This window comes from Vipera berus, assembly GCF_964194415.1.
Source record: "Vipera berus genome assembly, chromosome: Z".
In the NCBI taxonomy this organism is placed as follows: Eukaryota; Metazoa; Chordata; class Lepidosauria; order Squamata; family Viperidae; genus Vipera; species Vipera berus.
The window spans coordinates 124,497,086-124,522,718 of NC_138205.1; the positions used below are offsets into that span (position 1 = coordinate 124,497,086).

Below are 25,633 nucleotides of genomic sequence, written 5' to 3' on the forward strand. Positions count from 1 at the left end.
AAACTAAAAAAACACGCAGTGACATCCCCTTCTTTTGTCAGCGAAGCAGAAAATCAGATAAGGCACATCTTGCGCAGATACTCGTATTGGGCTGTAGGAAGTGGTTTGTTCAGCATATCAGCAATTTGGTCATGTGTAGGCACATACTGCAATTTGACAAAACCTTGTTTAACTGCTTGTCTTATATTTTGGTAACGGATGTCAATGTGTCTAGACCTGGAACCTGTAAAGCGATTCTCAGATATATAGACCACAGATTCGTTGTCCTCCATCACAGTGATTGGTTGAATCGGAGGTGACCAGATATCTGTGACTAAAGCATCAAACCACGTTAGAGAATTACATGCATCTGAAACACAAGCATACTCAGCTTCTGTAGAAGAACAAGAAACAAAATTTTGTTTACGCACATGCCAGTAAACAGGACATCCATTCAAAAACATCATATAACCTGAAGTGCTTTTACGTGATTTCTTATCACTTGCCCAATCGGAATCTGCATAACAACATAACTCTGCATAGTCAGTATGTGTGGGTTCTAACAATAACTTCATGTCTTTGGTGTGTTTTAGATATCTCAATAATTTCTTAACACATGTCCAATGAAACTGTTTTGCCTTTCCTACGTGTCGTGATAGGAGATTAACACTAAGTGCAATGTCAGGTCTAGTCCAACTACTAATATATAGGAGCGACCCAATGACTGAGCGATAAAGTGTTTGATCCTCGAACTCAGGACTCAGTTCATGTGTCAAGTTGTGAAAATCAGTTTGCATGGGTATACTCACAGGTTTAGCATCCTTCATGTTGCAGTGATGCAATAGTTGTTCAATCTTATCTTCCTGTGTAAGACTGAACCCCTTCTGAGTTTTGGTAACTTGAACACCTAAATAAGTGTTAATATGTCCTAAAGACCTCAATGTGAAAAACTGTTGTAAAGCTTTAGCAAAACATTCACTCATCTGCTTATTTGGACCAATATAAACAATATCATCAACATAAACAAGAATTATCTCATACCTATTATCAGATCTTTTTGTAAACACGCATTCATCTGTTTCGGACTTAATAAAGCCCATTGAATTTAGTTTGTCAGAAAGACATAAGTACCACATTAAACCAGACTGTTTCAGACCATAAAGACTTTTGTGTAGAAACCAAGTATCCCCTTCTTGCTGTCGGAAACCTGGAGGACCTTTGACATAAATTTCTTCATCAAGATAAGCGTGTAGATAAGCTGTTTCAACATCAAACTGGAAAACTTCTAGGCCAAGGATAGTTGCAGTGGCTAAGGCGATTTTCACACTCTCCGTCCGCACTGTGGGTGAATAGGTATTTGTATAGTCCTCAGGATAACGTTGAGCGAAACCCTGGGCTACAAGTCTGGCCTTGTACAACAACTCACCATTCAGCTTCTTTTTAATTCTGTAGACCCATCGAGTGCCAATAACTTTCTTGTTTGCTGGAGGGCTTGCAGGCGTAAACACCTGAAGTTTCTTTAGACTGTCCATTTCAGCCTGCATTGCCTCAAACCATTTATCTTGCTCTGATTCAGGAAGATGTTTGATTTGTGTGAACGTCTCAGGAGGAAGTGTAACATTACAAATCAAAGGTAAAGGTGCTTTCGTTACTTGCCACGAATACCGTTTTGGAGGAATTCCCTTTGTGGTCCTCTTGGAACGTCTTGGAACAACCGTCCATTCTTCTTCCGTTTCGTCCTCGTCTTCATCGCCAGCAGCATTGGCGGCTTGCGGAGACGAAACAATGGGTTGAGAAGAACTTGTGGAAGGAACATTCGCCTGTGCATCTTGACCATCAGGCTGCGTGGCATCAGCAGCAGCATCTCTAGGAAAATAAACTCCAGGATCGTTAGAATGAATCCTGGACCAGTCAGCATCTTCCTCAAAAATAGCAGATTGTGAAATCACTATTACATGATGAGAGTCAATATATTTGCTCCATTTTGAATTATCATCAATGCCCATAAATCTCATCCTTTTTGCTGCAGGACCCCCTTTCTTTCTTTGGGCTAAAGGAATATTGACCATAGCATAGGAACCAAAAATATGGAGATGTGAGAGGTCAGGCTTGTGTCCATATAACATGTAATAAGGGGTCTGATTTATCACACTACTCCAAGTGCGGTTGATGATATGGTTAGCATATTTGATAGCTTCACCCCAGTATGGAAGACTGAGGTTAGCATCTTCAAGAAGGCAACGCATCATGGTTTGCAGAACTCCATTTCTGCGTTCTGCCACTCCATTTTGAGCCGGAGTATAAGGAGCAGATGTCTGATGTACTATCCCATTCTTACACATCCAGTCCTGGAAACGCTGAGACATGAATTCAGCACCACGATCACTCTGAATTCTGGCAATGCTGACTTCGAATTGGGTATAGACAAGATTGGCAAAGTCTTTAAAGATCTGAAAGGTCTCAGATTTTTCTCTCATAGGAAATACATAACCATATCTAGAGTAATTATCAACAATTGTCAAGAAATATCTTTTACCACCAATTGTTGGTGCAAAAGGACCCACTATGTCGGTGTGTACCAAATCAAAAATGCGTGTTGACAGGCGTGTAGCGTGTTTTGGAATTGCTGCTGCTTTAGATTTGGCTTTCTTGCAGACAGCACAATCCAAGAACACCTTACACCCCTTAAGATCCAAACCTCTTGCGAACTCTGGCATCTTCTTCAGAACACGGAAACTGGCATGACCCAATCTTCTATGCCACTTATGGATACACCTGGAATGCAAAGGTTTACCTGTTAGTGAATTCTCAACATTAGCATTTTTATTAGGAACCTCAGGCTTGTTGTGAGCAACCTGTGTCTTATTTGTCCTTTTATTGGCTTTAGGAGCCTTTGGAGTAGCAACAGGATCTCTCTCTGGGACATCTCTCACTGGGTCTGTGCTCTCCCTTTTTGGAGCTTGTATACTTGCCTGCTCTTGTGGCTTAGACTTTGGTTTTAAGTAATAAACACCACCAATCAACATGGTTTCAGCAACAATATCTCCATCTTTAACTACATAACTTGCTTTTTCGAGATGGTGTACCTGGAATTTTGACACCCTAGACAAGTGACTCTGACTAAGCAAATTACTACTGGCAGACGGAACGTAGTAAACATCGGGAATGAATGCACCGAGCTCTTCAATATAAACAGTTCCTTTTCCCATTGTTCTGAACCAGCCTGCTACCGGCCTTGCAATAAGGCAAACCCCTGTTCAAACAGTAGAGACTGGAGAGCGTCTGAGGCTGAAAAGCGTCTGCCAAGATTTATTACTCAAACAACAGAACAAGAAACAAAACACTGGAACTTGAATCCTCAAACGGAAGGGTTGCTTTCAGCAACCAGCCCTTCCCCAAACACTCCTTTTATTTAGAGTTCAGGGCGTGGCCTCCCTGTGCCTCCTCCCGAGGAGTCCCACAGCCTTTCTCTGTTTGTTCCTGCTCGACTGCCTCCTGCGTCGGGCGTCCTTGAACAGGGCCAGCTGTGGGTCATCATCCTCCGCACTATCGGGCTCACGCAGCTGAGAAGAGGGCCCCAGCTGGGGGCTCTGCGAAGCCTCCAAGCCATCATCAGCCAGTTCGTCTTCCACACCCTCCTCCTCCCCCTCATCTGAGTCATCCGAGACATCTGAGCCGGCTGCCGGACCCACAGGCTGGCCCTGAGTCACAACACTCATGACCTGAACAGGATGATTTGAAAAAGAGTACAGTTCATGAAGTTCAGGTTCAGGCTCGTGCATCTCTGTGTAAAGCTCTTTTCTGTAGGTAACATGTAATGCTGCTCCACTGTCCAAAGTCCAAAGTAGGCATCTGTCATACTCTGGTTGAGGCTGTGGATCATTGGTTACAACTAATGTGGCAAGTGGAGCTTGAGGATCACGCCTGGGACCACGACCACGACCTTGTCGTCCGCCTCTACCTCTGCCTCCTCTGGAATCTGTTCCTCTGGGCTGGTACATGGCGGGTGCTGGAAACCGTTGGGGACAATCCCGGGTGGCATGTCCCACACGACTGCAGATGTAGCATCTTGGCATCCTTAGAACGTAGGCCCTTCCACGGAAGGAACGCCTCGCTGAAGCTTTTGATGCAGGTGGTTCCCTTAAATGTGGCGCGGCTTGCATAAGTGCCTCTTCTTCGGTTAAAATTCTGCATACATGATCCACTGTGCGTTGAGCAATAGGCACTTGATTAATCTTAGAAATAGCATCTTTCCATTCATAATTCAAAGAGTTAATGATAATGCTGATCATTTGAAAGTCATCAATAGGATAGCCTTTTTCACCCAGTTCTTTTCTTATTCCTTTCATTTTAGTTAAGTGTTCTCCAATATGCTCACCAGGTTTTAATCTAGAACCATGGAACTCAGACAAAAGCAAACATGTAGACTCAATGGATGTAGGCTGGTAACATGCCTCTAATTGAGCCCAAATTTGTTGGGCAGTTGCATCTTGTGAAAAAGTGAGCTGCAATTCAGTGTCCATGGACATCAATAACGTTGTGCATGCTCTATTATTCAAGTCCCATATGTCAGGAGGCCATGGCTGGGCAGGAGGATTAAACATCATCACATGGGTACCTTCTCTACGAAGCAAAAGTCCAACTTCACTGACCCATGCCCTGTAATTCTGTCCTGACCGCTTCAGTTTTGAATCACCAGCCAGTGGTACAATAGAGGGTGCCTGTTGAGGAACATGCAATAGGGGTACTGGCTGTGCAGGTTGTGCAATTGGGACCTGGCCTGCAGGAGGTGCTGGTTGTGCAGGCTGTGCCATCCGGACATAACCAGCAGGGGGCACCAGTGGCACCTGTGCCAGGGCCTGCAGCAGTTGCACTGAAGCTGCTACAGGTACTGGTGCTGGGGGTGGCTGTACTTGAGCTGCAATGCCACCCTGGCCAGCAGAAGGTGCTGGTGCTTCAGCTGCTACATTAACTTGGCCTGCAGTTAGCACTGGCCTTTGTATTTGAGGAACCAGTGGAGGCTGCACTTGGGGTGAAAACTGCTGTGCTCCATCTGAGACAGGAACTTTAATAGTAGCAGTATTAATAGGCATTCTAGCTGAAGCTCCCAATGAATGAGGAGGTGTGGCAGCTTGGAGCGATGCCTGCTGAAGGGATATCTGTGAAAATGCATTCTGCATTCTTTGACACAGAAGACAGTCAGGCTCCCATTCGTCTGACACAAGATTCCACTGTGGACGTGCCTCTGTCTTTGAGGAAGAAGGCAAAATGGCGATCCCTTGTGGGTGTGGCTTTGCTTGTGAAAAGGGAGGCAAAATGGCCGATTCTGAAACCTGAATGCCAGCAGAGGCTCTCCCATGCTTTTCATACCATGCTGCACACAACTTTGCATTTAGCAGCTCCTTCTCTAAAAATTCAATTTGTTCATAATAACTTTGCAAAGCCTTCTCATGCAGTTTGCTCAGGGCTTGGAGGATAATGGCTCACCTCCTTCCCTGGTGAAGCCCTAGGTCTAGCACCAAATCTTTCATAATCAGCCTGATCCCCATGAGCAGAGGTTACTGCTGGGGCATCAGCTTGAGAATCTGTAAAAACAGAAAATGGTGAAACTGACCTTGGCTCAGAGGCTGCTTCTCCAAGACGTGTAGCCGATGCCAACGGAGTCTGTAAACTTGAAGGAAGATCTCTCTGTGGAACGGCTGCCTCCTCCTCAGCAGAGAAATAACCGGCCTTCTTCTTTCTCCCTTTCCTCGGCATATTAATCACAGCCTCCTCACTAACTGCCTGGCTAATTGCCTATCAATAAATCTGGAAAATAAAAATAAACCATCCTCGGGGACCAAATGTCGTGGAACAATTAACAGTCCGACCAGAGGTGGATGGACCGTGGTTCATTTGCATGGTCAATATCAAAGAAAAGAAATCCAAGGCATATTCTATAGTAAAACTTTTAATGAGAAAACAAAAAAAACTAAACTGGCCACATTCTCTCGTCAGGCAGAAGAAGAAAGTAAAACTGAAACTGAACTTTTTTAGGCCTGCGCACAAAACAGTTTAAAACCAAAACATTGGCTGGACATAGCTGGAGTCACTATGGTTACAAGATAAGATAAGGTGCAGAGCAGAAAGAGATGAACAATTAGAAAATGAGCGAAGCGGGCAAAACTAAAAAAACGCAGTGACACATATATTACTTTAGAAAGGTAAAAAGTTGAGATTTGATTTTAATGTCTGATTTTACTACAACAGAGTCGGAAGTCAATGCCTTTTGTTTCTTCTCCCCATTCTTCACATCTTCTGTGTTTCCCCTTTTTCTACTGTTGTCCCCCCTTCTATTCACTTTTGTATTTTCACATTTTCTATTATAAAACTAATAATAAAAAAGAGAAAGCAGTAAAGCAGTAAATCCCTTAACAGCCATTGCAATAAAAGTCATAAAAAATGTCTGACACAATTTATGACCGTAAAACTGTTGTGGTTGTAAGTCAAGGTCTACCTGTGTACCTACTTCTTCACTTTCATAATAATTACTGAGAAATGTACCTGTTGGCTAAAGTGGACAACAAGTTGAACATAGATGATCTTTAAAAAAGAGCATTTGCCATAATTAATAATAGCAGTTAAATATGACTTGCTGTAAGAGGGTGAGCAGAACTAGAGTAACTGATTACACAAGTCAATTTATCTTCTTGGACCTCTCCTTTAAAGGAAACTATGTGCAGGTAGTCCTCGACTTACCATCTTTCATTTAGTGACCAAAGTTACAACGGTATTGAAAAAAGTGACTTAAAACTGGTACACTTAAAACCATTGCAGCATCCCATAGCCATCTTATCAGAATTCGGGCACTTTGCAAACCCACATGTATTTACAATGGTTGGACTGTCCTGAGGTCATGTGATCCATCATTGATGACCTTCCCAGCTGGCTTCCAACAAGCCAGATCAATGGGGGAAGCCAGATTTGCTTAACGACTGCATGATTCAATTAACAACTTCTGTGATTTTCTTAACAACCATGGCAAAAAAGATCATAAAATTGGGCACAACTTAACTTGTTTAGCCTTATTTAGTAATGGAAACTGTGGTCCCAGTTGTAGTCATAAGTCGGGGACTATCGTGATGGTTGATTCCTGGGCACAACCTTGTAGTTTTCTTGGCTGTAATTTATATAGAACTTTTTAAAACAGAAAATTAGTGTTTGATCCCAGTGGTTCATATGCTACAATCAGGAGTGTGTACAGAGTGAGGTTAAAAAAAGATTTTGAATTTTTATGCAACATTCATAAATAAAATCAGAGCTTTGATTAAATCATTGCAACTGTCACTTTGACTTTTTGACCAGACTGTGCCAAAATCTTTGGCCACAATGTGTGTCTCTCACCCTCTGTACCTTGTTTTGCATTAATGTTGATTAAACCCTAAATAATTGATTGCAAAAAGAATTCTGGAGTAGCATTCGTTTTATATCAAGCACAAAACCATTTGCAAATGGACTCAGGCAATAGTCCAAAACAACCATCAAAAAGTCTGTTGAATATGGGAGAGAGAATCTTACCATATAATAGATTGAAAAATATAAATTATAAGAGGAAAGACAATATTTTTGCTGAAAATCAAAACATTTTGAGTTTTGCCCCATTTTGCAATCTTTTTAGCTAGCGTTGTTGTTAAGTGAATCACTGCAGTTGTTAAGTAAATCGTGCAGTCATTAAGCAAATCTGGCTTTCCCCACTGACTTTGCTTGTCAGAAGCTGGCTGGGAAGGTTACCAAGGCAACCGTCATAAATACATGCCATAGGTCATGCATCCAAATTTTGAGCATGAGACTTGGAAGCCTTGCAGCAATTTTATGTGTGAGAAGTAGCCGTAAGTTGCTTTTCTCCGTGCTGTTGTAACTTTGAATGGCCACTAAATTTGTATAACCTATAATGTGAGTTTGGGTCATATGTATTTGAGAGTGGAAAAATATAAATTATAAGAGGAAAGACAATATTTTTGCTGAAAATCAAAACATTTTGAGTTTTGCCCCATTTTGCAATCTTTTTAGCTAGCATTGTTGTTAAGTGAATCACTGCAGTTGTTAAGTAAATCGTGCAGTCATTAAGCAAATCTGGCTTTCCCCACTGACTTTGCTTGTCAGAAGCTGGCTGGGAAGGTTACCAAGGCAACCGTCATAAATACATGCCATAGGTCATGCATCCAAATTTTGAGCATGAGACTTGGAAGCCTTGCAGCAATTTTATGTGTGAGAAGTAGCCGTAAGTTGCTTTTCTCCGTGCTGTTGTAACTTTGAATGGCCACTAAATTTGTATTACCTATAATGTGAGTTTGGGTCATATGTATTTGAGAGTGGAAAGTCTTTGAATATAGGATAATAATGAAACTAGCTTGTTTAATTTTCTTTATCAATATCATTTTTTATACACAGGATCCAGGAGGCTAATAATACTGTTGATTGTCCTATGGCAGGGGTCTTCAAACTTGGCAACGTTAAAACTTGTGGATTTCAACTCCCAGAATTCCTCAGCCAGCCTGGGGAGTTGAATTCTGGGAGTTGAAGTCCACAGGTCTTAATGTTGCCAAGTTTGAAGACCCCTGTCCTATGGTATATGGGGGGGGTGTCGTGCAGTTGCAACTGTCCTATTGCCTTTTTGACTCCTTGTTAGATATCCCTGGGCTAGTCAAATAAAGACAATAAAGGAATCATGTATTACAGAAATAATATGTGAAATGCAAAGCCATATATACACATACATAGGGAGTCCCTGACTTATGCCCAGTTGCTTAGCAGCCAGTTGAAGTTAGGACAGACGTCTCTAGGGCTGGGGCTACTTATGACCCGGAATCAGAGTTTTGACGTCCGGGGCCCCAGATTAGGTCATGTGATTGCATTTTGGGTGCTTGCCAACCAGCCTGCATTTAGCATGGTGATTCGTTAACAACCAGCACGACATACAACAGTAATTCAAGGTACTGGTAATGGTGTTCAAAGCCCTTCATGGCATGGGGCCGGAGTACCTTAGGGAACATCTGCTGCCGGCATCAAGCTCCCTGCGCCCTGTGCGTTCCCACAGAGAGGGCCTCCTCAGGGTGCCACCGATCAGAGAATGTCGATTGGTGGCGCCCAGGGGGAGATCCTTCTCTGTGGGCGCTCCGGAGCTGTGGAATCAGTTGCCGGTAGAGCTCCGGATGGCGCCCGATCTTCGCTCCTTTCGTCGCGATCTCAAGACGTTTTTGTTTGTTCAAGCCGGCCTAGCCTGATGGGGATTGGTGGGGTTTTTATTTTTTTGTACTCTTAATTTTATTTTTTGGGGTTTTATTATTGTATTAATTGTTTTAACTTGGGCAATTATTTAATCTCTTTTTAATGTTTGTACTTTGTATTTGACTTTTGCCCTGTGAACCGCCATGAGTTCTCAGGGAGAAGGGCGGTATATAAATATTATTAAATTAAATTAAAAATTAAAATTAAATTCCAGACTAAATTTCAGTTGTAATTCAAGGACCACTATGTTCATATGACTTTTTCATATTGGTTACTCAGTTAGCCCAGTTTTCCAGATGGTCATGGTGCAGCAAGTGATAAACCAGCCTCATGAGTTGGCTTAAAAGTGGTGATCTATTTTATGATCCAAACTATGTTGTCTAAATACCAGGCATGAGGGTCAAGATGGCCCTTGCAATCATGTTGATCAGATTTTGCAACCCAATGAAAACTAGGCTAATATGCTCTCTACATGGGGCTGCCCTTGAAGACCACCGCTTCAGCTGGTGCAGAATGCGGCCGCGCGGGTTGTGATGGGAGCATCCTGATACTCCCTTATTACACCCCTCCTGCGCGAACTGCATTGGTTACCGGTTGCCCTCCGGGTGAGATTCAAGGTGCTGGTCCTTACCTATAAAGCCCTACATGGCTTAGGCCCGGGATATTTGCAGGACCGTCTGCTGCCAGGAACGATTTCCCATCGCCCTGTGCGCTTGCACAGAGAGGGCCTCCTCAGGGTGTCGTCGGCTAGACAATGTCGGCTGGCAACCCCCAGGGGGAGGGCCTTCTCTGTCGGGGCACCTGCCCTGTGGAATCAGCTCCCCTTGAGCTCCAGATGGCCCCAGACCTTCAGTCCTTTCGTTGCGACCTTAAGACATATCTTTTCCAACAGGCCGACCTGGACTGATGATAATGGGGTTTTAATTATGATTTTAAATGTTTTTATTGGTTTTAGTGGGACTTCGATATAATTTAGTTCTTTTTTAATATTTGTATTTATTGTATTTTATTGTTGTTAGCTGCCCTGAGTCCTTCGGGAGATAGGGCGGCATACAAGTCTCATAATTAATTAATTAATTAATTAAAATATAAATAAATAAATAAGGTTTTCCTTTGCCAACATCAGCTTTTAAGCACATAGTACCCCTTCTTTCTGCGTTTTCTTTGATCTGCAGCAACTTGGATGATCAGTTTGCCGAAGCAGCATATTTCTCAAGCCCTGTAGTTGGTAGCACTCATTACAAAAACACATATTTGGCAGGAGAGCCCCTGAGAGGCAGAAACAAAAGACTCTATGACCTGGTACAATTGATTTTCTGTCCCATATAGCAGATAATAAATGTGAGCCTGGCTCAATTCTGACAGGGGAAAGGTATTGATCTAATATATGTCTTCTTTTTTAACTACCACAATCCATTAAGAGCTTGTTTTTGAAGACAGCGCTAGAGAAGTGCTGAATCTAACTTAACATCACCGTTCATTTTGGTTTTCTCCCTCAAAACACTAATGAACTTCCGAACAATGAATAGGGGTAATCCATGATTTACTACCACAACTGACCCCAAAATTTCCATTGCTAAGTGGGTCGGTTGTTAAGTGAGCTTTCCCCCGATTTATGACTTTTTTGATCATACTTCTTAAGCGAATCACTGCAGGTGTTAAGTCAATTGTGTGGCGATTAAATGAATCTGGCTTCCCCCGTAGAGTTTGCTTCTTGGAAGTTGGCTGGGAAAGTTACAAATGGTGATCTCACGACATCACGATTCTGTAACCATCCTAAATATATTCCAGTTGCCGAGTGCTCAGATCTTGAACACGTGACCATAGGGATGCCACGATGATTTTAAGTGTAAAAACCGGTCATACGTTACTTTTTCATTGCCGTTGTACCTTCGAACTGTCACTAAACAAATGGTTGTAAGTCAAAAACTACTTGTACATTTTACTGCATATTAGCTATTGCCAGGTAAGAATTTTGCTTTAAGTGATACCATGTCAGCCTTACTAGGTAGATGAGCTAATTCTACTTTATTATGAAGCTATATTAACAGAATCTTGCAAGTTTGTTTAGAATAGAATAGAATAGAATAGAATAGAATAGAATAGAATAGAATAGAATAGAATAGAATAGAATAGAATAGAATAGAATAGAATAGAATAGAATAGAATAGAATAGAATAGAATAGAATAGAATAGAATAGAATAGAATCTGGAAGTGAGAGAGAGAGGAAAGAAAAAGTTTATTCTAGCATCACAAGGAAACATCACAAAGACTTCTGGATTTGCAGCTCATCTTCAAGAGGTGTGTGGAGAAGGTTTCAAAATGGCAGCCACAACTGTAATAAAAGCACTATCATTTTATGCGCATAATGCATGTTTAAAAAGACAGTGCTTTGATCTCATGGTCTCATAGCCATTATCCTGACTTTTTTAACAGCCCTGCTGATGTCAGACACAAATGGATAAATTACAGGGTTGGTATTGACATGCATCACAATGCATGTTTCTTCCTTGCCCTTCAGCCCTATAGCTGCTTCTGCTGACAATTGATCTGTTGTCATATCTTTTGTGTTTTATTGCCTCTGCCTGATATATGAACCACTCAGTTGACAAGCAAAGAGTTTCGGTTAAGATTTTTAGTCTGAAAGTTATGGCTGGGCTCGCTCAACATAAATAATGGATCACTGCACCGTGCAAACCCAGCCATGTGATTAAATGCTGCTGCAAAGGGTCAGGTAAACACCAAAAATAAGGGCTAATTGGGAAACCATGCTTAATTAAACTTAGGAGTCAGCTTCACATGCAAATACAGTTCATAGTTGGCTCTTAAAATACATAGCTGATACTGACTCTGAAAGCGGAAACATGACACGAGAAATTAACAGCTCTTGGCACAATTGCAACAATCCTTTTCAAATTTTGTTAGGCATGATGGTGGTATAGATTGTGCACTATTTTAGAATATAGACCACTGAAGTATAGAGTTTGCAGGGAAAGCATGGAAAAGTCAAGATGGCCACCACAATTGCATCTTCAAAGCCCCGCCCCTTTTCTACACATGTTGTAGACCTGTAGTCCAAAGGTTACTGGTAAACAGTACAGCTGGCCCAGCAGAGATAATATATGAGAATACCTGGATACACCCTCAATTGCCCACACTCTGAATTCCAGAGTAGTCACATGAGCTGAGCTGATTCTGAGTGATCTTCAAGGGAAGCCTCTGGGCAGCACATTGTAATACAAGTAGTTCTTAACTTGCAACCACAATTCAGATCAGAGGTTCCATCCCAGTGGTACCTCAACACTCATCATTAATTTGTCCTGGGAGATGCGATGAGTACCAAACAAATTTTTCCCATAAGTAATAACATAGTGAGTCACAAGGCAGTCAACAGTGACAAGTTCTAGCTTGTGCATTGAGCAAAAAACAAATGATGAGTACCGGAACAAAATTTTCATATCAAAATGCATTAAGTATCAAATTTGATGAGTTTTAAAGCAGTTGAGTACCAAGGTACCACTGTAGGGTATTTTTTAAGTAAGTTGTGTCCAATTTTATGACCTTTTTTGCCACATTAAGTGAACCACATACTTGTTAAGTGAATCTGGATGGCCCCATTGGTTTTGCTTTTTGGAAGATGACTAGAAAAGTAGCAAATGGTGATCAAGTGATCCCAGGACTCTGCAACCATCACAGTTACATGCCAATTTCCAAATGCCTGAATTTTGCCCATGTGACTGTAGGAATGCTGCAACGGTTAAGTGTGAGGACTGGTTATAAGACACTTCTTTCAGCATAGTTGTAACTTTGAACTGTTGCTAAACTAGTAGTTGTAAGTGAAGTCATATGTGATCTGATTAAGATATAAGTGACCATGACAGAGTATTTCCAGGAAAGAACAAAACTGATACATGCTGGCTGGGAAATTCTATGAGTTAAATGTTTGCACACCTTAAACTTGTTAGGTTTGAAAAGCACTGATCAAAAGGTCCATTAGCTAGATTTGTAGTGCCTAAATCACATCAACAGTTCCATCCTTGCTAAGAAATCTGTGTTCAATTCAGTTGATGATGTCTTTAAAAGCGGAGAATTTTTTTTTTAAAAAGGCCATGTAAGAAGGAGTGCATCAGCCTTGGGGAAGCAAGATTGATTTACAAGAACAGAAAATGTGGAATTATGTTGCAAGTGACTAATTTGCAGATACTAAAAGTATAGTACAGTACACTACAGTACAGCATTTAGTGCAATATTCTCTTTTATCTCTCGATGTCGTCTGGGCTGCCAAATGTAGACAACCACGAGAGGGCAGCAGAGATACACAACCATTAGTAGCTCTTGGCTGCCGCCTAACAAAACTTGCTGCAAAAGAGACGAGGATGAAAATCTCCACCCAACGCAAAGCGCTATGAACTGCACGAGGGCGCAAGAGAGCCGGAATGCGCATTGCGCGTGCGCAGAGCAGAATTTCGTGGCCGTCAGGCAGAAAGCCCTAACCAAGATCCTTCTGGCGAAGCGGCCTTGAGGAGCCAAACGCGCCTGCTCGAATGGCGGGATGACGCATGCGCGCTGGAGGCGTTGAGTTCCGGTGGTCAGTGCCTGCTTCGGTGAGGGTGCTTTTGCGCGCTCTCGGCCTGAGCGATGACCAACGGGCTGTCGAAGTCGGAGTCGGGTGCCCAGGTGAGGCAGGTACCGGTTCGCCGGCTCCTGCACGGGAAGGGGAGGAGACAGGCCGTTTCCTGATGGAGGAGTGTCCCATCAGACGAGATGATACACTGCTCCAGATAATGGAGGCTCCACTGTGATTCTGCTGTGAAAGATTCACCTCCTTCCTCACTTCTCTCCAGTGTCCCTTTTTGTTCTTGTTGCGTGGACCTGTGGCCCTAAAACCGTCCATTTGCTTTAAATCAGCTTTCCAACCAGAAAGATTGGCTTTCTAGTTTCATCGGGGTAGTTGGGGATTATGGGAAATGAAGTCAGTGGAGTGCTTCTCAACCTCAGTAACTTTAAGCTGAATGAATTTCAACTCCCAGAATTCCCCAGCAACGCTGGCTGGGGAATTCTGGGAGTTGAAGTCCACGCAACTTGCTAAAATTGAGAAATTCTGCTTTAAAATCTGTGTAGGATGCAAAGTGCATGGAAATTACACAGACACAGAGCTGCAAAAGGTGTGTGGACGTTAATAAAGGCAGCTGTGGAAAAGATAACATGTCAGTTGTAAAGCTATTGGCACAAAGTTGGTGTCCTCCTCTTATGTGCCATTCCAATAACCCAGAGCAGAAGAGGGATATGAACTGGATAAAACCTTGCTAAGTCCATCCAGGTTGGGAAAAAACCCTAAAACTTTTTACCAAGCAATATGTAAGCTGACTTCACTCTGCAACAGACTGATGCCAGCCATTCAGACAGCAGGCTGGCTTTAAGAGCTTTAAGAAATCAACAGTTTGTCTGGATGTCTGTCATTTGGTTGTGTCTCCAGTTTTTGTTTTTTTATGCTTTGCAACTCACAAAGTTTATTAAAGTTTGGTTTTGTTATTTTTTTACAACTGTTGAGACAGCTGAAAAACTTTTTTATGTGTCATGAATTATGACAAACCTCAAGGGTTGGCCCGTGAGGTTATAATAGTTGCCAAAATGGTCAACAAGTTTTCTGTTTAGGTTACTTATTTTCCTAATTTAATCCAGCGCTCAGAACCCCTTCTGAAATATAAAGTGACAATAATGGAAAGCAGTGATTTTGCCTAGAACTCTTTGCAGCTAAAGTGAGATTAAAAGATCTCAAATAGATAGCAAGGTGGAATTCTGCAATTTATTCAGCCAGTGGAGTTTTTAAAAATCTGTTTAGAGTGTGATCAAAAGTACAACCTTTTATGAAGATTAATATTTAATATCATTGCTTGAAACTGTGGTAACAGTGGTTGGTTTGGGTATGGCTTTTTTCCTTTTATTTCTTTCTGGCTCTCCCAGGATGTTGTTAGTGCACACAGCATGATGCTAAATCACTGCACTTAACTTTCCCTTAAAAACCAGAGCGTAAACATGAATGAAAAACACAGGTGCATTAGTGTTTAAATTATTATAATAATTTGCATCAGCACTTAAGGACTTGCTGTTTTTTCTCTGTCAAAAATATCCAAGCCCTTGTAGGGCAATTGCCCATAATAGTGAGAGGAGTTCTACAATTTAGTTCACAATAAATAGCAAGAATGACTTGCTAAGTAGTTAGAAAAGCAGAAACTAAGCAATTTTTTAAAAAAAAATTACCAAGGCAAACTATCCGTCATTTGATTGCAGCTGCTTGTTAAGTTTGTCTGGAATTGGGAAGATCAGCAAAATCTACCTTGGTTAAGTGTTTTATAGAATACCACCAGGAAACCTCAGAGCTGTATTCTAGATTAGGAAATTTAAAAAGATCCTGGAAAAAAGGTAATGAACCATGTCTACATTACCAAAAGTATTACATGGATATGCAGTAAGCAAAAACTAAGCTCAATTCAAGAGCATTTTTTTTAAATGCTGGTATTTTAGAGCCTCTGAATCTTATTTGTAACTAGCCACCTGATCTTTTAATCTTTTAACTGGAGATATAATGTAATCTTGTAAATTTGGGTCTTACATAGACAGAATATGCATTTCGAATGAAGGCAAAATATAAGTGTCCCATGATAATGTTGGTGGATCCAGTCTGAGTCAGTCACCGGGACATCCTCCAAGCTTTTGGATTCATGCTGGAGCCCATTCTCAGGAACATCTCTCTCTCTTCAGAATGTGCATTTTTTCACCAAGTTATTCCCATTCTACAGCCTGTCCAACCTTTTTGGAGACAAAAGTTGAGAAGACTGATTTATTTGTTAGCTGAATTTTGTCTATCCCAAGTTTCGATATTTTCATTTGTCAAAATTCTTTCTGTGGAAATTGAAAGTGGAAAGCTACAATAAAAAATAACTACACTGTTGCCCTAAAGTACAAAGGGTTTTCATCACTGATCCTCCCGTAGAGAAGTGAGCGGCAAGAGCTGAAACTTAATTATTTGATATTTGCTTTTTAAAAAGTCATTACTAAAAGAAATTAAACTTCAGCAAAAATAAACTCAGTGACAAGATTATGGGTCAAAAATATTACACAGACGTGTAACAACTTGCCATGTGATGCCTTTGGGAACATGTCCATTTCTATCTTTTTGAATCTCAGGAGATTTGAAATATTAAAACAAAGCATCCCATTAAATTGAGAGACTTGTCCACCTAACACAAAAATCCATATTGCTTTAGCTCCTTGCGTGTGTTTTCCAGGAATTTCTTGTTAAATGCCATGAAGCCTGTGGTCCAAGGGATGCGGTGGCTCAGTGGGTTAGGACACTGAGCTTGTCAATCAGAAGGTCGGCAGTTTGGCGGGTCGAATCCCGAGTGCTGCGTAACAGAGTGAGCGCCTGTTACTCATCCCAGCTTCTGCCAACCTAGCAGTTCGAAAGCACGTAAAAATGCAAGTAGAAAAATAGGGACCACTACGGTGGGAAGGTAACAGTGTTCCGTGCGCCTTTGGCGTCTAGTCATGCCGGCCACATGACCACGGAGATGTCCTCGGACAAGCGCTGGCTCTTCGGCTTTGAAACGGAGATGAGCACCGGCCCCTAGAGTCAGAAACGACTAGCACGCATGTGCAGGGGAACCTTTACCTTTACCTTTACTGTGGTCCAAAATAAATGGGCAATTCTGTCTGCAAAGCCAGGGTGTTAGAAAAAATGGACACTTAAAAATCATTTGACCTTCAGCTGCATATATGACTGTGCTTGTTGCCAAATGCCTAAATATTGCCTTCATTTGGAACTGTTGTGTAGCTTGCAGATCTGCAGCTTCCAGAAAGAGTTGGAGGATTGGTTATTATTCACAACAAGCTACCACTTGAGTTTGGGGTTGCAGTAATTTGTGTCTGATGGCTAACGGAAGATGGTGCAATTTCATCTTGAAATATTGATTTGTAGTTAGACCGTTAATTTCCCATATTTAGACAGTTAATTTGATTAGCATCACCATAAAAGGCCCAACAAGTTTTCAAGTATTTGAGTTCTCCAAGACTTTATCCTCAGAAAGAAAGTTGCAAACAAAAAACAAGATATGTCCAGAAAACAACGAAAATAGGCCATGAATTCTGCTATTCAGTTTTGTCTACATTTTTCACCTTAATATGTATCTGAAGACCCTGAAAGGATTAGTAGCAGTTTAAAAAACCTGAAATGTTTTTCTTTTAAATTTGCTTGGCTCTGATGGATGTGAACAGGTTACACTGAAATTCAGATAAGTTTCAGTAGTACCTTGGTACTCAACTGCCTTGAAGCTCATCAGATTTGATATTCAGTGCATTTTGATGTGAAAACTTTGTCCCAGGACTCATTGTTCGTTTCGTACTTAGCACAAGCTAAAACCTGTCCGTGTTGGCTGCCTTGTGACTCATTATGAGAAAAACTTGTTTGATACTCGTCATTTTTGGTACCCATCGCAGCCTCCCGGAATCAGTTAACGATGAGTACCAAAGTACCACTGTTTTTTTTAAAAACACCTGCATGTCTAGGAAAAGAAAAGTCATTTGGGAAATGTCTTTGCCCTTGAAACAATTTGTAGTTTACAAGTGCAGCTGAAGTTGGTGGTTCCACTATTTTAGACGTTTTGTTTATTCTGCAGATTATGGGATTTCCCTTGAAAATTAATGGGAAACTGGGGACCACCTGCTGCTGGCGTCAACTTCCCTCCGCCCTGTGCGTTCCCACAGAGAGGGCCTCCTCAGGGTGCCTCCGGTCAGAGAATGCCGGCTGGTGGTCCCCAGGGGGAGGGCCTTCTCTGTGGGCGCTCCGGCTTTATGGAACCAACTGCCGGTTGAGCTCCGGACCTTCGCTCCTTCCGGCGCGGTCTGAAGACCCATTTATTTGAACAAGCTGGCCTGGCCTGATGGGGGATGTTAGGGTTTTTTAATGGGTTTTTATATTGTTACTGTTTTATCTGGGCAATTATTTAATTCTCTTTTAATTTTTGTATTTTTTATTTATATATGCCCTGTTCACCGCCCTGAGTCCTTCGGGAGAAGGGTGGTATACAAATTTAATAAAATAAATAAAATAAATGTTGCAATCAGTCTCAAGATTAAGGAGAAAACAACACATACATGGGCAACTGGAACTGTCTCTGTTGTTCCAGGATTTCTGGAGAATAGCATAGTGTGGTGGACTTCAATCCTGGCATCGCTGTTCATCAGGGACTGGGAGCTGACAATTACCGTATACTTCCAGATTTAAGAGGGAATAGAGCGACAGCCTTGCTATCTACGGATAGTCCTTGGTTTACAACAGTTCATTTAGTGACTGAAGTTACAACGGCACTAAAAAAATTTGACCTATGACCATTTTTCACACTTAGAACTGATGCAGTATCCCCACAATCACCTGATCAAAATTCAGACACTGGGCAACTGTCTCAGATTTACGACGGTTGCAGTGTCCTGGGGTCACATGATCCCCTTTTGTGACCTTCTGACAAGCTAAGTCAATGGGGAAGTCAGATTCACTTATCAACCGTGTTACTAATTTAACAACTGCAGCGATCCATTTAAGATCTTTGGCAAGAAAGATCATAAAATGGGATAAAATTCACTTAACTGTCTCACTTAGCAACAGAAATTTTGGGGTCAACTTTGGTTGTAAGCCGAGGACTAGCTGTTCGGGTCAGGTACTTAACATAATCAGTAAACTTTAAGCTAGGCACCCCCAAGATAAACTTAAGAACTGGTTGCGCCAGGAAAATTGGTGGAGCAGTGGGCTAATGCCTCCTTAAGTAACACCAGCTGCCTGCAATTAGTGCAGGGTCGCATCCCACCAGGCTCAAGGTTGACTCAGCCTTCCATCCTTCCGAGGTAGGTAAAATGAGGACCCAGATTGTTGGGGGCAATAAGCTGACTTTGTAATAATGCCGCTGGGGGGGGGGGCGAAAGCCCTAATAAGCAGGCATATACATAGAATGAAGGCTACTGCTAAGCTTGTAAGCCGCCCTGAGTCTTCGGAGAAGGGCGGGATATAAATGGAATTAAAATAAAAAAAAATAAAAAATAAAAATTTGATGGCAGAAGAGCAGGCCCGTTTTAGAGAAGATAAAGGCACCACTGATCAATGTTTGGTCCTACATCACTTAATTGAAAAATATTCAAACAACAATGTATTACTGCATGCTACCATTACAGCTCTTAAGGCAACTTTTGATTCTGTATCTTGGACCAAATTATGGGAGAGTCTGGAAGCCCATTCATTCCCAACTGATGGCATTCGAATTCATTTTAGTCTTTTTTGCCTGAATAATCAGGTCCCTAATGTACAGTTGAAAACATTCTCCAATTTTTTTGTTGTTGTTAGTTGCAAAGTCGTGTCCAACCCATCGCAACCCCATGGACAACGTTCCTCCAGGCCTTCCTGTCCTCTACCATCTTCTGGAGTCCATTTAAGCTCACGCCTACTGCTTCAGTGACTCCATCCAGCCACCTCATTCTCTGTCGTCCCCTTCTTCTATTGCCCTCAATCTTTCCCAGCATTAGGCTCTTCTCCAATGAGTCCTTCCTTCTCATCTTATTCTTCAATATAGAAGCTGTTTTATTAACCGATCCCATTGGATATATGGGAGGTAATCTGGGTTAGAAATGTAAAATTTACCCAGGCCCAAAATTTAAGAGAAAATTTTTATAAAATGTTTTATAGATGGCATTTGGATCCTAAAAAGTTGTCTTGTATGTATCCTAATTTACAGCCCAAATGTTGGAGATGTGGCAGTTTGGATGCCACTTATTTTCATAACTGGTGGACTTGTAGAAATATAAAAGCTCTTTGGATTAAAATTTGGTGGAACATTCAAAAGATTTTTAAGAGAAAGATAAAGTTTACCCCACAACTATTTTTATTGGGTGTTATTATAGATTGTGATACTAAAGAAACTTAACTTGATGTTGAACTTGATAACAGCTGCAAGGTTATTGGTAGGGCAATATTGGAAGAAGGATAGTTTGCCTACTATAGAAGAATGGACGTTTAAAGTGTCAAATTTAGCAGAAATGGCTAAGATTTCTGCTTATCTGAAGGATCATCCACAAGAAAGATACATTTCGGTCTGGAGAAGATGGATAGATTATATTCAGAATAAATATGGGACCAAAAAGTTCCATTTAGCTTATGGGTAAATTTTAGATTGTTATTATTAATAATAGTTTATTATAGCGGAATTTTTATTAGTTTTAATTATATGGTATTATTATTATTTTTAGTATTAGTATTGTTTAATAACTTGGATATTAATTTGTTTATGTTTTTATTATTATTATGTTCACTTTTATTTTGTTTGTATTTACGTTAAAGGGGAGTTAAAGCGCATTATGAACTTGGTTATTTATATAGTTGGTTAATGTTAGTTAGATTATGATTATTATATTTGTAACCCTGTGTTCAGCTTTGGGAAGTGGGGGAGGGAGGGGGGGTTGGGGTGGGTTGGTTTTGGGGATTGTAATTTTTACAAAACTTTTTAATAAAAAAAGAAGCTGTTTTATCTTCCAAGATTAGGAAAATACTGGAGTTTTATATTACCAGGAAGCTGGATTAAAGGAGAAATACTGGTGGTCTTTCTTTATGGCCCAGGACTTCCTAGAAAACCTAGTATTACCATTAACACTTCAAAATAGGAAATTATGAAAGGCCTTCCTGGAAAGAAGCTGTGATTCTGGCTAAATTTTGTGTCTGCCTTAAGATCGCTGTTATTCTGGCACTTTCTGTATACTTGATCTCCTCAGTACAATATAATGATGCTAGTTTTAAAGCCATTAAATTGTCTTTAGATTGCAGTAGTAAGTTATGTACCTGCTTTGGGCAATTTTAGTAAAATGAAGAAATAAGGTAAACTTTATATAACTTGTTATGAAACACTGATTACAGGTAGTCTTCGATTTACAACTGTTCATTTGGCTGTCATTTGAAGTTGCAACTGACCTCTCCAAAAGATATTTACAGTCTAACTCTGAAGTTCTGATGGCCTCTGCCAAATAATCTTCACAATCATGTGACTGCATTTGGCACTTGGCATCCAGCCTGCATTAATGTCATTTGCAGCATCCCTTGGTCATTTGACCATAATTTATGAAGTTTTGCATTTACTTACAGTTTTTGGCAAAAATGCCCATAGTGAGCAATGGATTTGCTTAACAACCACCACAAAAAATGCATAAAATCAGTCAGTCACATGGGTCAGCTGTCAACGCTACTAACATCGGATGTTCTTACTTTGACAACAGATGGAAATGCAGCCATTTTTCTCTATTGATTTTAGAGTTAGTTGATGCTGGGAGGGGGAATGTCCAGCTAGTCATAACAATAATAACTCAGCCGTGGGAATCCAAGGTCATTGGGCCCAGAGTTGATAGAGTTTTGGCAGGCTGGAGAGCTGGGGAGAAAGCCCTCGCTTCAAGCTAATTGGGGAATGTGATTTATGATTGTTTATTGGAGGAGGGAATTATGCTTTGTTACTTTGTATCCAGGGTAGGGGAATTTAGTTTTTGGTTTCGACTATGTAGTGCCGATACTTTCTCAAATAAAAGATTCTTTAAAGTAAACAATGACGCGAAGTTCTTTTGAAGAGTTTCATCTGTTGGAACCATGACATCAGCCATGTTACTACAACTATAATGGGCACCTCCATTACAGTTGTAAGTCAAGGACTACCTGTTATAACAAAAATAATTTTCTATGAATAGGCTGTTGAAGCATGTCTGGAATTTTAAAATTAATTATATACATATACAATGTAGATACTTAAGCTAATGTGAAATCACTGAATTCATATTATCTTTGTATAAAAGTCTACAAATTTAGTGCATTGACATATTTATGGTATCTAACGACTTGCCTTTTTTTTTCAAAGCTGATTGCACGTCTTGAGGGTCGAAGTTCTCTGAAAACTCTTGAACCATGCCTGTTCGCTGAGGAAGGATATCCCATTTATGGTTTGAAAATATATATATATACTTTTCCTGGCAAATATGCTATTTTGCATATTCAGCCAGTGTATATTATTTGAGATACAGGTAGTTGTCAACTTACACCCACAATTGAGCCCAACATTTCTGTTGTTAAGTGAGACAGTTAAGTGAGTTTTACGACCTCTCTTGCCACAGTTGTTAAGCAAATCACTGCAGTTGTTAAGTTAGTAATGCAGTTGTTAAGTGAATTTGGCTTTGCTTGACAGAGGGTTGCAAAAAGTGATTGCTTGACCTTGGCACCTTGCAAAGGTCATAAATGTGAGTCAGTTGCAAGTGTGAATTTTGATTATGTGACCATGGGGATGCTACAGTGTGAGAAATTGTCATAAGTCACTTTTCAATTCCATTGTAACTTCGAACAGTCACTAAATGAACAGTTGTAAGTCGAGGACTACCTGTAGTACAAATCTCTTCTCTTCCAAAAACACAATTTAACGCTAAAAATTAACACATTTTGGAAATTTAAAGAAACTCTCTATGGTTACAGAGTGATTGTTAATCTGTTTTATTATATTCTCTTATGTCAGCTGGTGGTTTCCAGTAAGTTTTAAAATGTTCAGTTTTGCCTTCAGTTTTTTGTTTTTAATAAGAACACTGGAGATTGGATAAAGATTTGGGAAGCTCTAGAAAATATAAATGTACAAATGTTTGCTCCTCCATTTTTGCCCTGGAGTTATCTCCTTGTATATAGTGCTACTTACTCCTTATTAATTCCTGTAAAACCAGGAAATGCAAACTACCGTATTTTTCGGACCATAAGACGCACTTTTTTCCCCCAAAAGTGGGGAGGGGGAAACGAGGGTGCGTCTTATGGTCCGAAGGTGATCCGTATGGCCAGCCCCAACCTCTGCAAGTGGAGCACGAATCGGCACGTGCTGAGAAACGCCGATCTCACGCTCCTGCACTCTCCCTCGCTCGGTTTCAGCTTCCCTTGCTACAAGAGAAAGCAGGCTGAAACGGAGTGAGGAGATTGCCAGGAATGCGAATTGGCTGATCTCGCTCTGCTGCAATCTCCCTCGTTTCAGCTTGCTTTCTCTTGTAGCAAGGGAAGCTGAAACCGAGCGAGGGAGTTTGCAGGAGCGCGAGATCAGCCGATTCGCATTTCTGGCAATCTCCCTCACTCCGTTTCAGCTTGCTTTCTGCAAGAGAAAGCCGGGCTGCAGGGCCGCCTCCGCGGGTACTGCTCTAATGCAGAGAGGGAAGGAAAAAGAGGGAGGGAAGGAAGGAAGGAAGGAAGGGACAATGGGAGAGGGAGGGAGAGAAAGAGAGAGGGAGAGAGAGAGAAGGAGAAAGAATTTTTTTTTCTTGTTTTCCTGCTCTAAAAACTGGGTGCGTCTTATGGTCCGGTGCGTCCTATGGTCCGAAAAATACGGTAATTATGCTGGATTGGAGCTGTCAATAATCAGAAGATTCCGTATGTTTTTGCTTTGGATGACATGTGAAGTGTGAGGCTTCAAACGAAAAAAAAAAATTGGAGAGATTCATTGTATGTGACCACACTTCTCTTCACTGCTCCCCAGGAGACGTCGTTGAATTCCACGGTGCAGAAGGAACGGGGAAAACAGAAATGCTGTATCACCTCATTGCTCGCTGCCTCCTTCCCAAATCAAGAGGTGGTTTGGAAGTGGGCGTGCTCTTTATTGACACGGACTTCCATGTCGATATGCTGCGTTTAGTGACAATCCTGGAATACAGGTTGTCATCTCAAGGCACCGAGGCCACCATCAAGCACTGTCTGGAGAGGCTTTTTCTTATTAACTGCCACAGCAGCTCTCAGCTGCTGCTCAGTCTTTACTCTCTGGAAAGCATGTTTTCGTCGCACCCTTCCTTTTCCCTCTTGATTATAGACAGTATATCAGCTTTTTATTGGATAGACCGGGCCGACGGAGGAGATAACCTGAATCTGCAGGAAGCAAACCTAAAGAGGTGCGTGTGGCTTCTCCAAAAGCTTGTAAAGGAGCATCACTTAGTTTTGTTTGCCACTACTCAGTCGCTTATGAAGAAGTCGCTGAACTTGGTGGGAAGCTCAGAAAAAAACGACTGCGATGCAGGTTCAGACTACCGCCCTTTTCTTTGTAAACCATGGCAACAGCTTGTCACCCACCGGATTTTTTTCTCCAAGCAGCCCCATGCAGATGGCACCCAAGGGTTTTCAATGACTAGGTGTCACATTCGGAACGATATCAGGGTAAAACGTTCATTTTGCATTACGGAACATGGGATCCAGTTTTAAAAGCCAGCTCTTTTTATTAAAAAAGAGAGAGAGAGAGAGAGAGAGGCTGCATTGATAGTGCATTCAGGTTCATTTTAAGGGCACATGTTCATTTTTTGAAGCAGAGTTTTTACATTTTTGTACTAATGTTATCTAAAATTAAATTTTAGAAAGCGCGTTGATCAGCTTTGGGCTAATATTCAGGTGTATAGTGGGGAATTGATGAAGCTGATTTAAAAAAGTTAAGTCTAGAATTTAATAAAGGTGGAAACTTATTATTTTCAAGCACAGAAACAAGCTAGATCTGGGTTGAGCGCTGAAGTTGGGCTTCATTTGTTTCTGTTAGAAAAGATATGTTTGTTGAATGCATGCACAGCATGCAACCAAATTTAATAAGAAGAATACTATTTTTTTTCTCAACCCACCGAATATCATGCTTTTTGTTTTTTCCTGATTTCCTGGAAATTGTTCTTACTTATTTCAAAGGTCTTCATTCTATCCAGGGTTGTGAAGTCTTGGGTTCAACCAGGGAAATAGCTTTGGAAAACTTTCATTGGCCTTTTCTTCAAATTGTAGGTTTAAAAGTGGAAAGCCATGGATGCAGTGACAGAACAAGCAAGTTCTTAGAAGGAACTTGATGTGTCTTAAGTCCCCAGTATTTTTATTCAGCATGTCATATGTCAAAAGCTCGAGAAAACAAGGTTTGTTCAAATAAAAATTGATCTACAGCTCAGAGCAGTATCAAAAATAATATTGCATCTATAAAATGCATGTTAACTTCATTGCCCTTTGATTATTTCAGTGCTTTGCAACATATATTTTATTACTAACAAGTTCAAGATATATGCAAGACTAAAAATAAAGTCTTAAACATACATTATAGGTGAAATCCATATATTTCTCGACTTTCCGTTAATGTATAACTGTCACACTTCCAACTTTTAAGTGAAGTCCCTTGTATATGCCATGTTACAATCTTCACAACAATCCTGAAAAATGATCCACATTGCAGATGGAGGAACAATTTCCCAATCAGCCTGAACAGGAAATTACAGTATTGTTTACATGTCTGAATGCATGCTTTGTGTGTTTCTTCTCCTGAGCATATACATGAGACTGTACAG

At 41.0% G+C, this 25,633-nt stretch overlaps 1 protein-coding gene across 1 annotated transcript; it reads left to right on the forward strand.

Annotated features, from left to right (window-relative positions):
- The first annotated feature begins 13,709 nt into the window (after positions 1–13,709).
- On the forward strand, positions 13,710–25,422 carry XRCC2 (X-ray repair cross complementing 2). The gene is made up of 3 exons (XM_081344875.1): positions 13,710–13,924; positions 22,180–22,261; positions 23,818–25,422. The coding sequence occupies exons 1-3, from the start codon at positions 13,886–13,888 to the stop codon at positions 24,528–24,530; spliced, it is 834 nt and encodes a 277-aa protein (XP_081201001.1). The 5' UTR covers positions 13,710–13,885; the 3' UTR covers positions 24,531–25,422.
- Positions 25,423–25,633: the final 211 nt, after the last annotated feature.

Excerpts from the sequence above, each read along its gene's own strand:
- XRCC2 (XM_081344875.1), top strand. The coding sequence starts at position 13,886 with ATGACCAACGGGCTGTCGAAGTCGGAGTCGGGTGCCCAG. Across the intron at positions 13,925-22,179 it reads AGTCGGAGTCGGGTGCCCAG|CTGATTGCACGTCTTGAGGG; the intron begins GTGAGGCAGGTA and ends TTTTTTTCAAAG. Across the intron at positions 22,262-23,817 it reads GGAAGGATATCCCATTTATG|GAGACGTCGTTGAATTCCAC; the intron begins GTTTGAAAATAT and ends ACTGCTCCCCAG.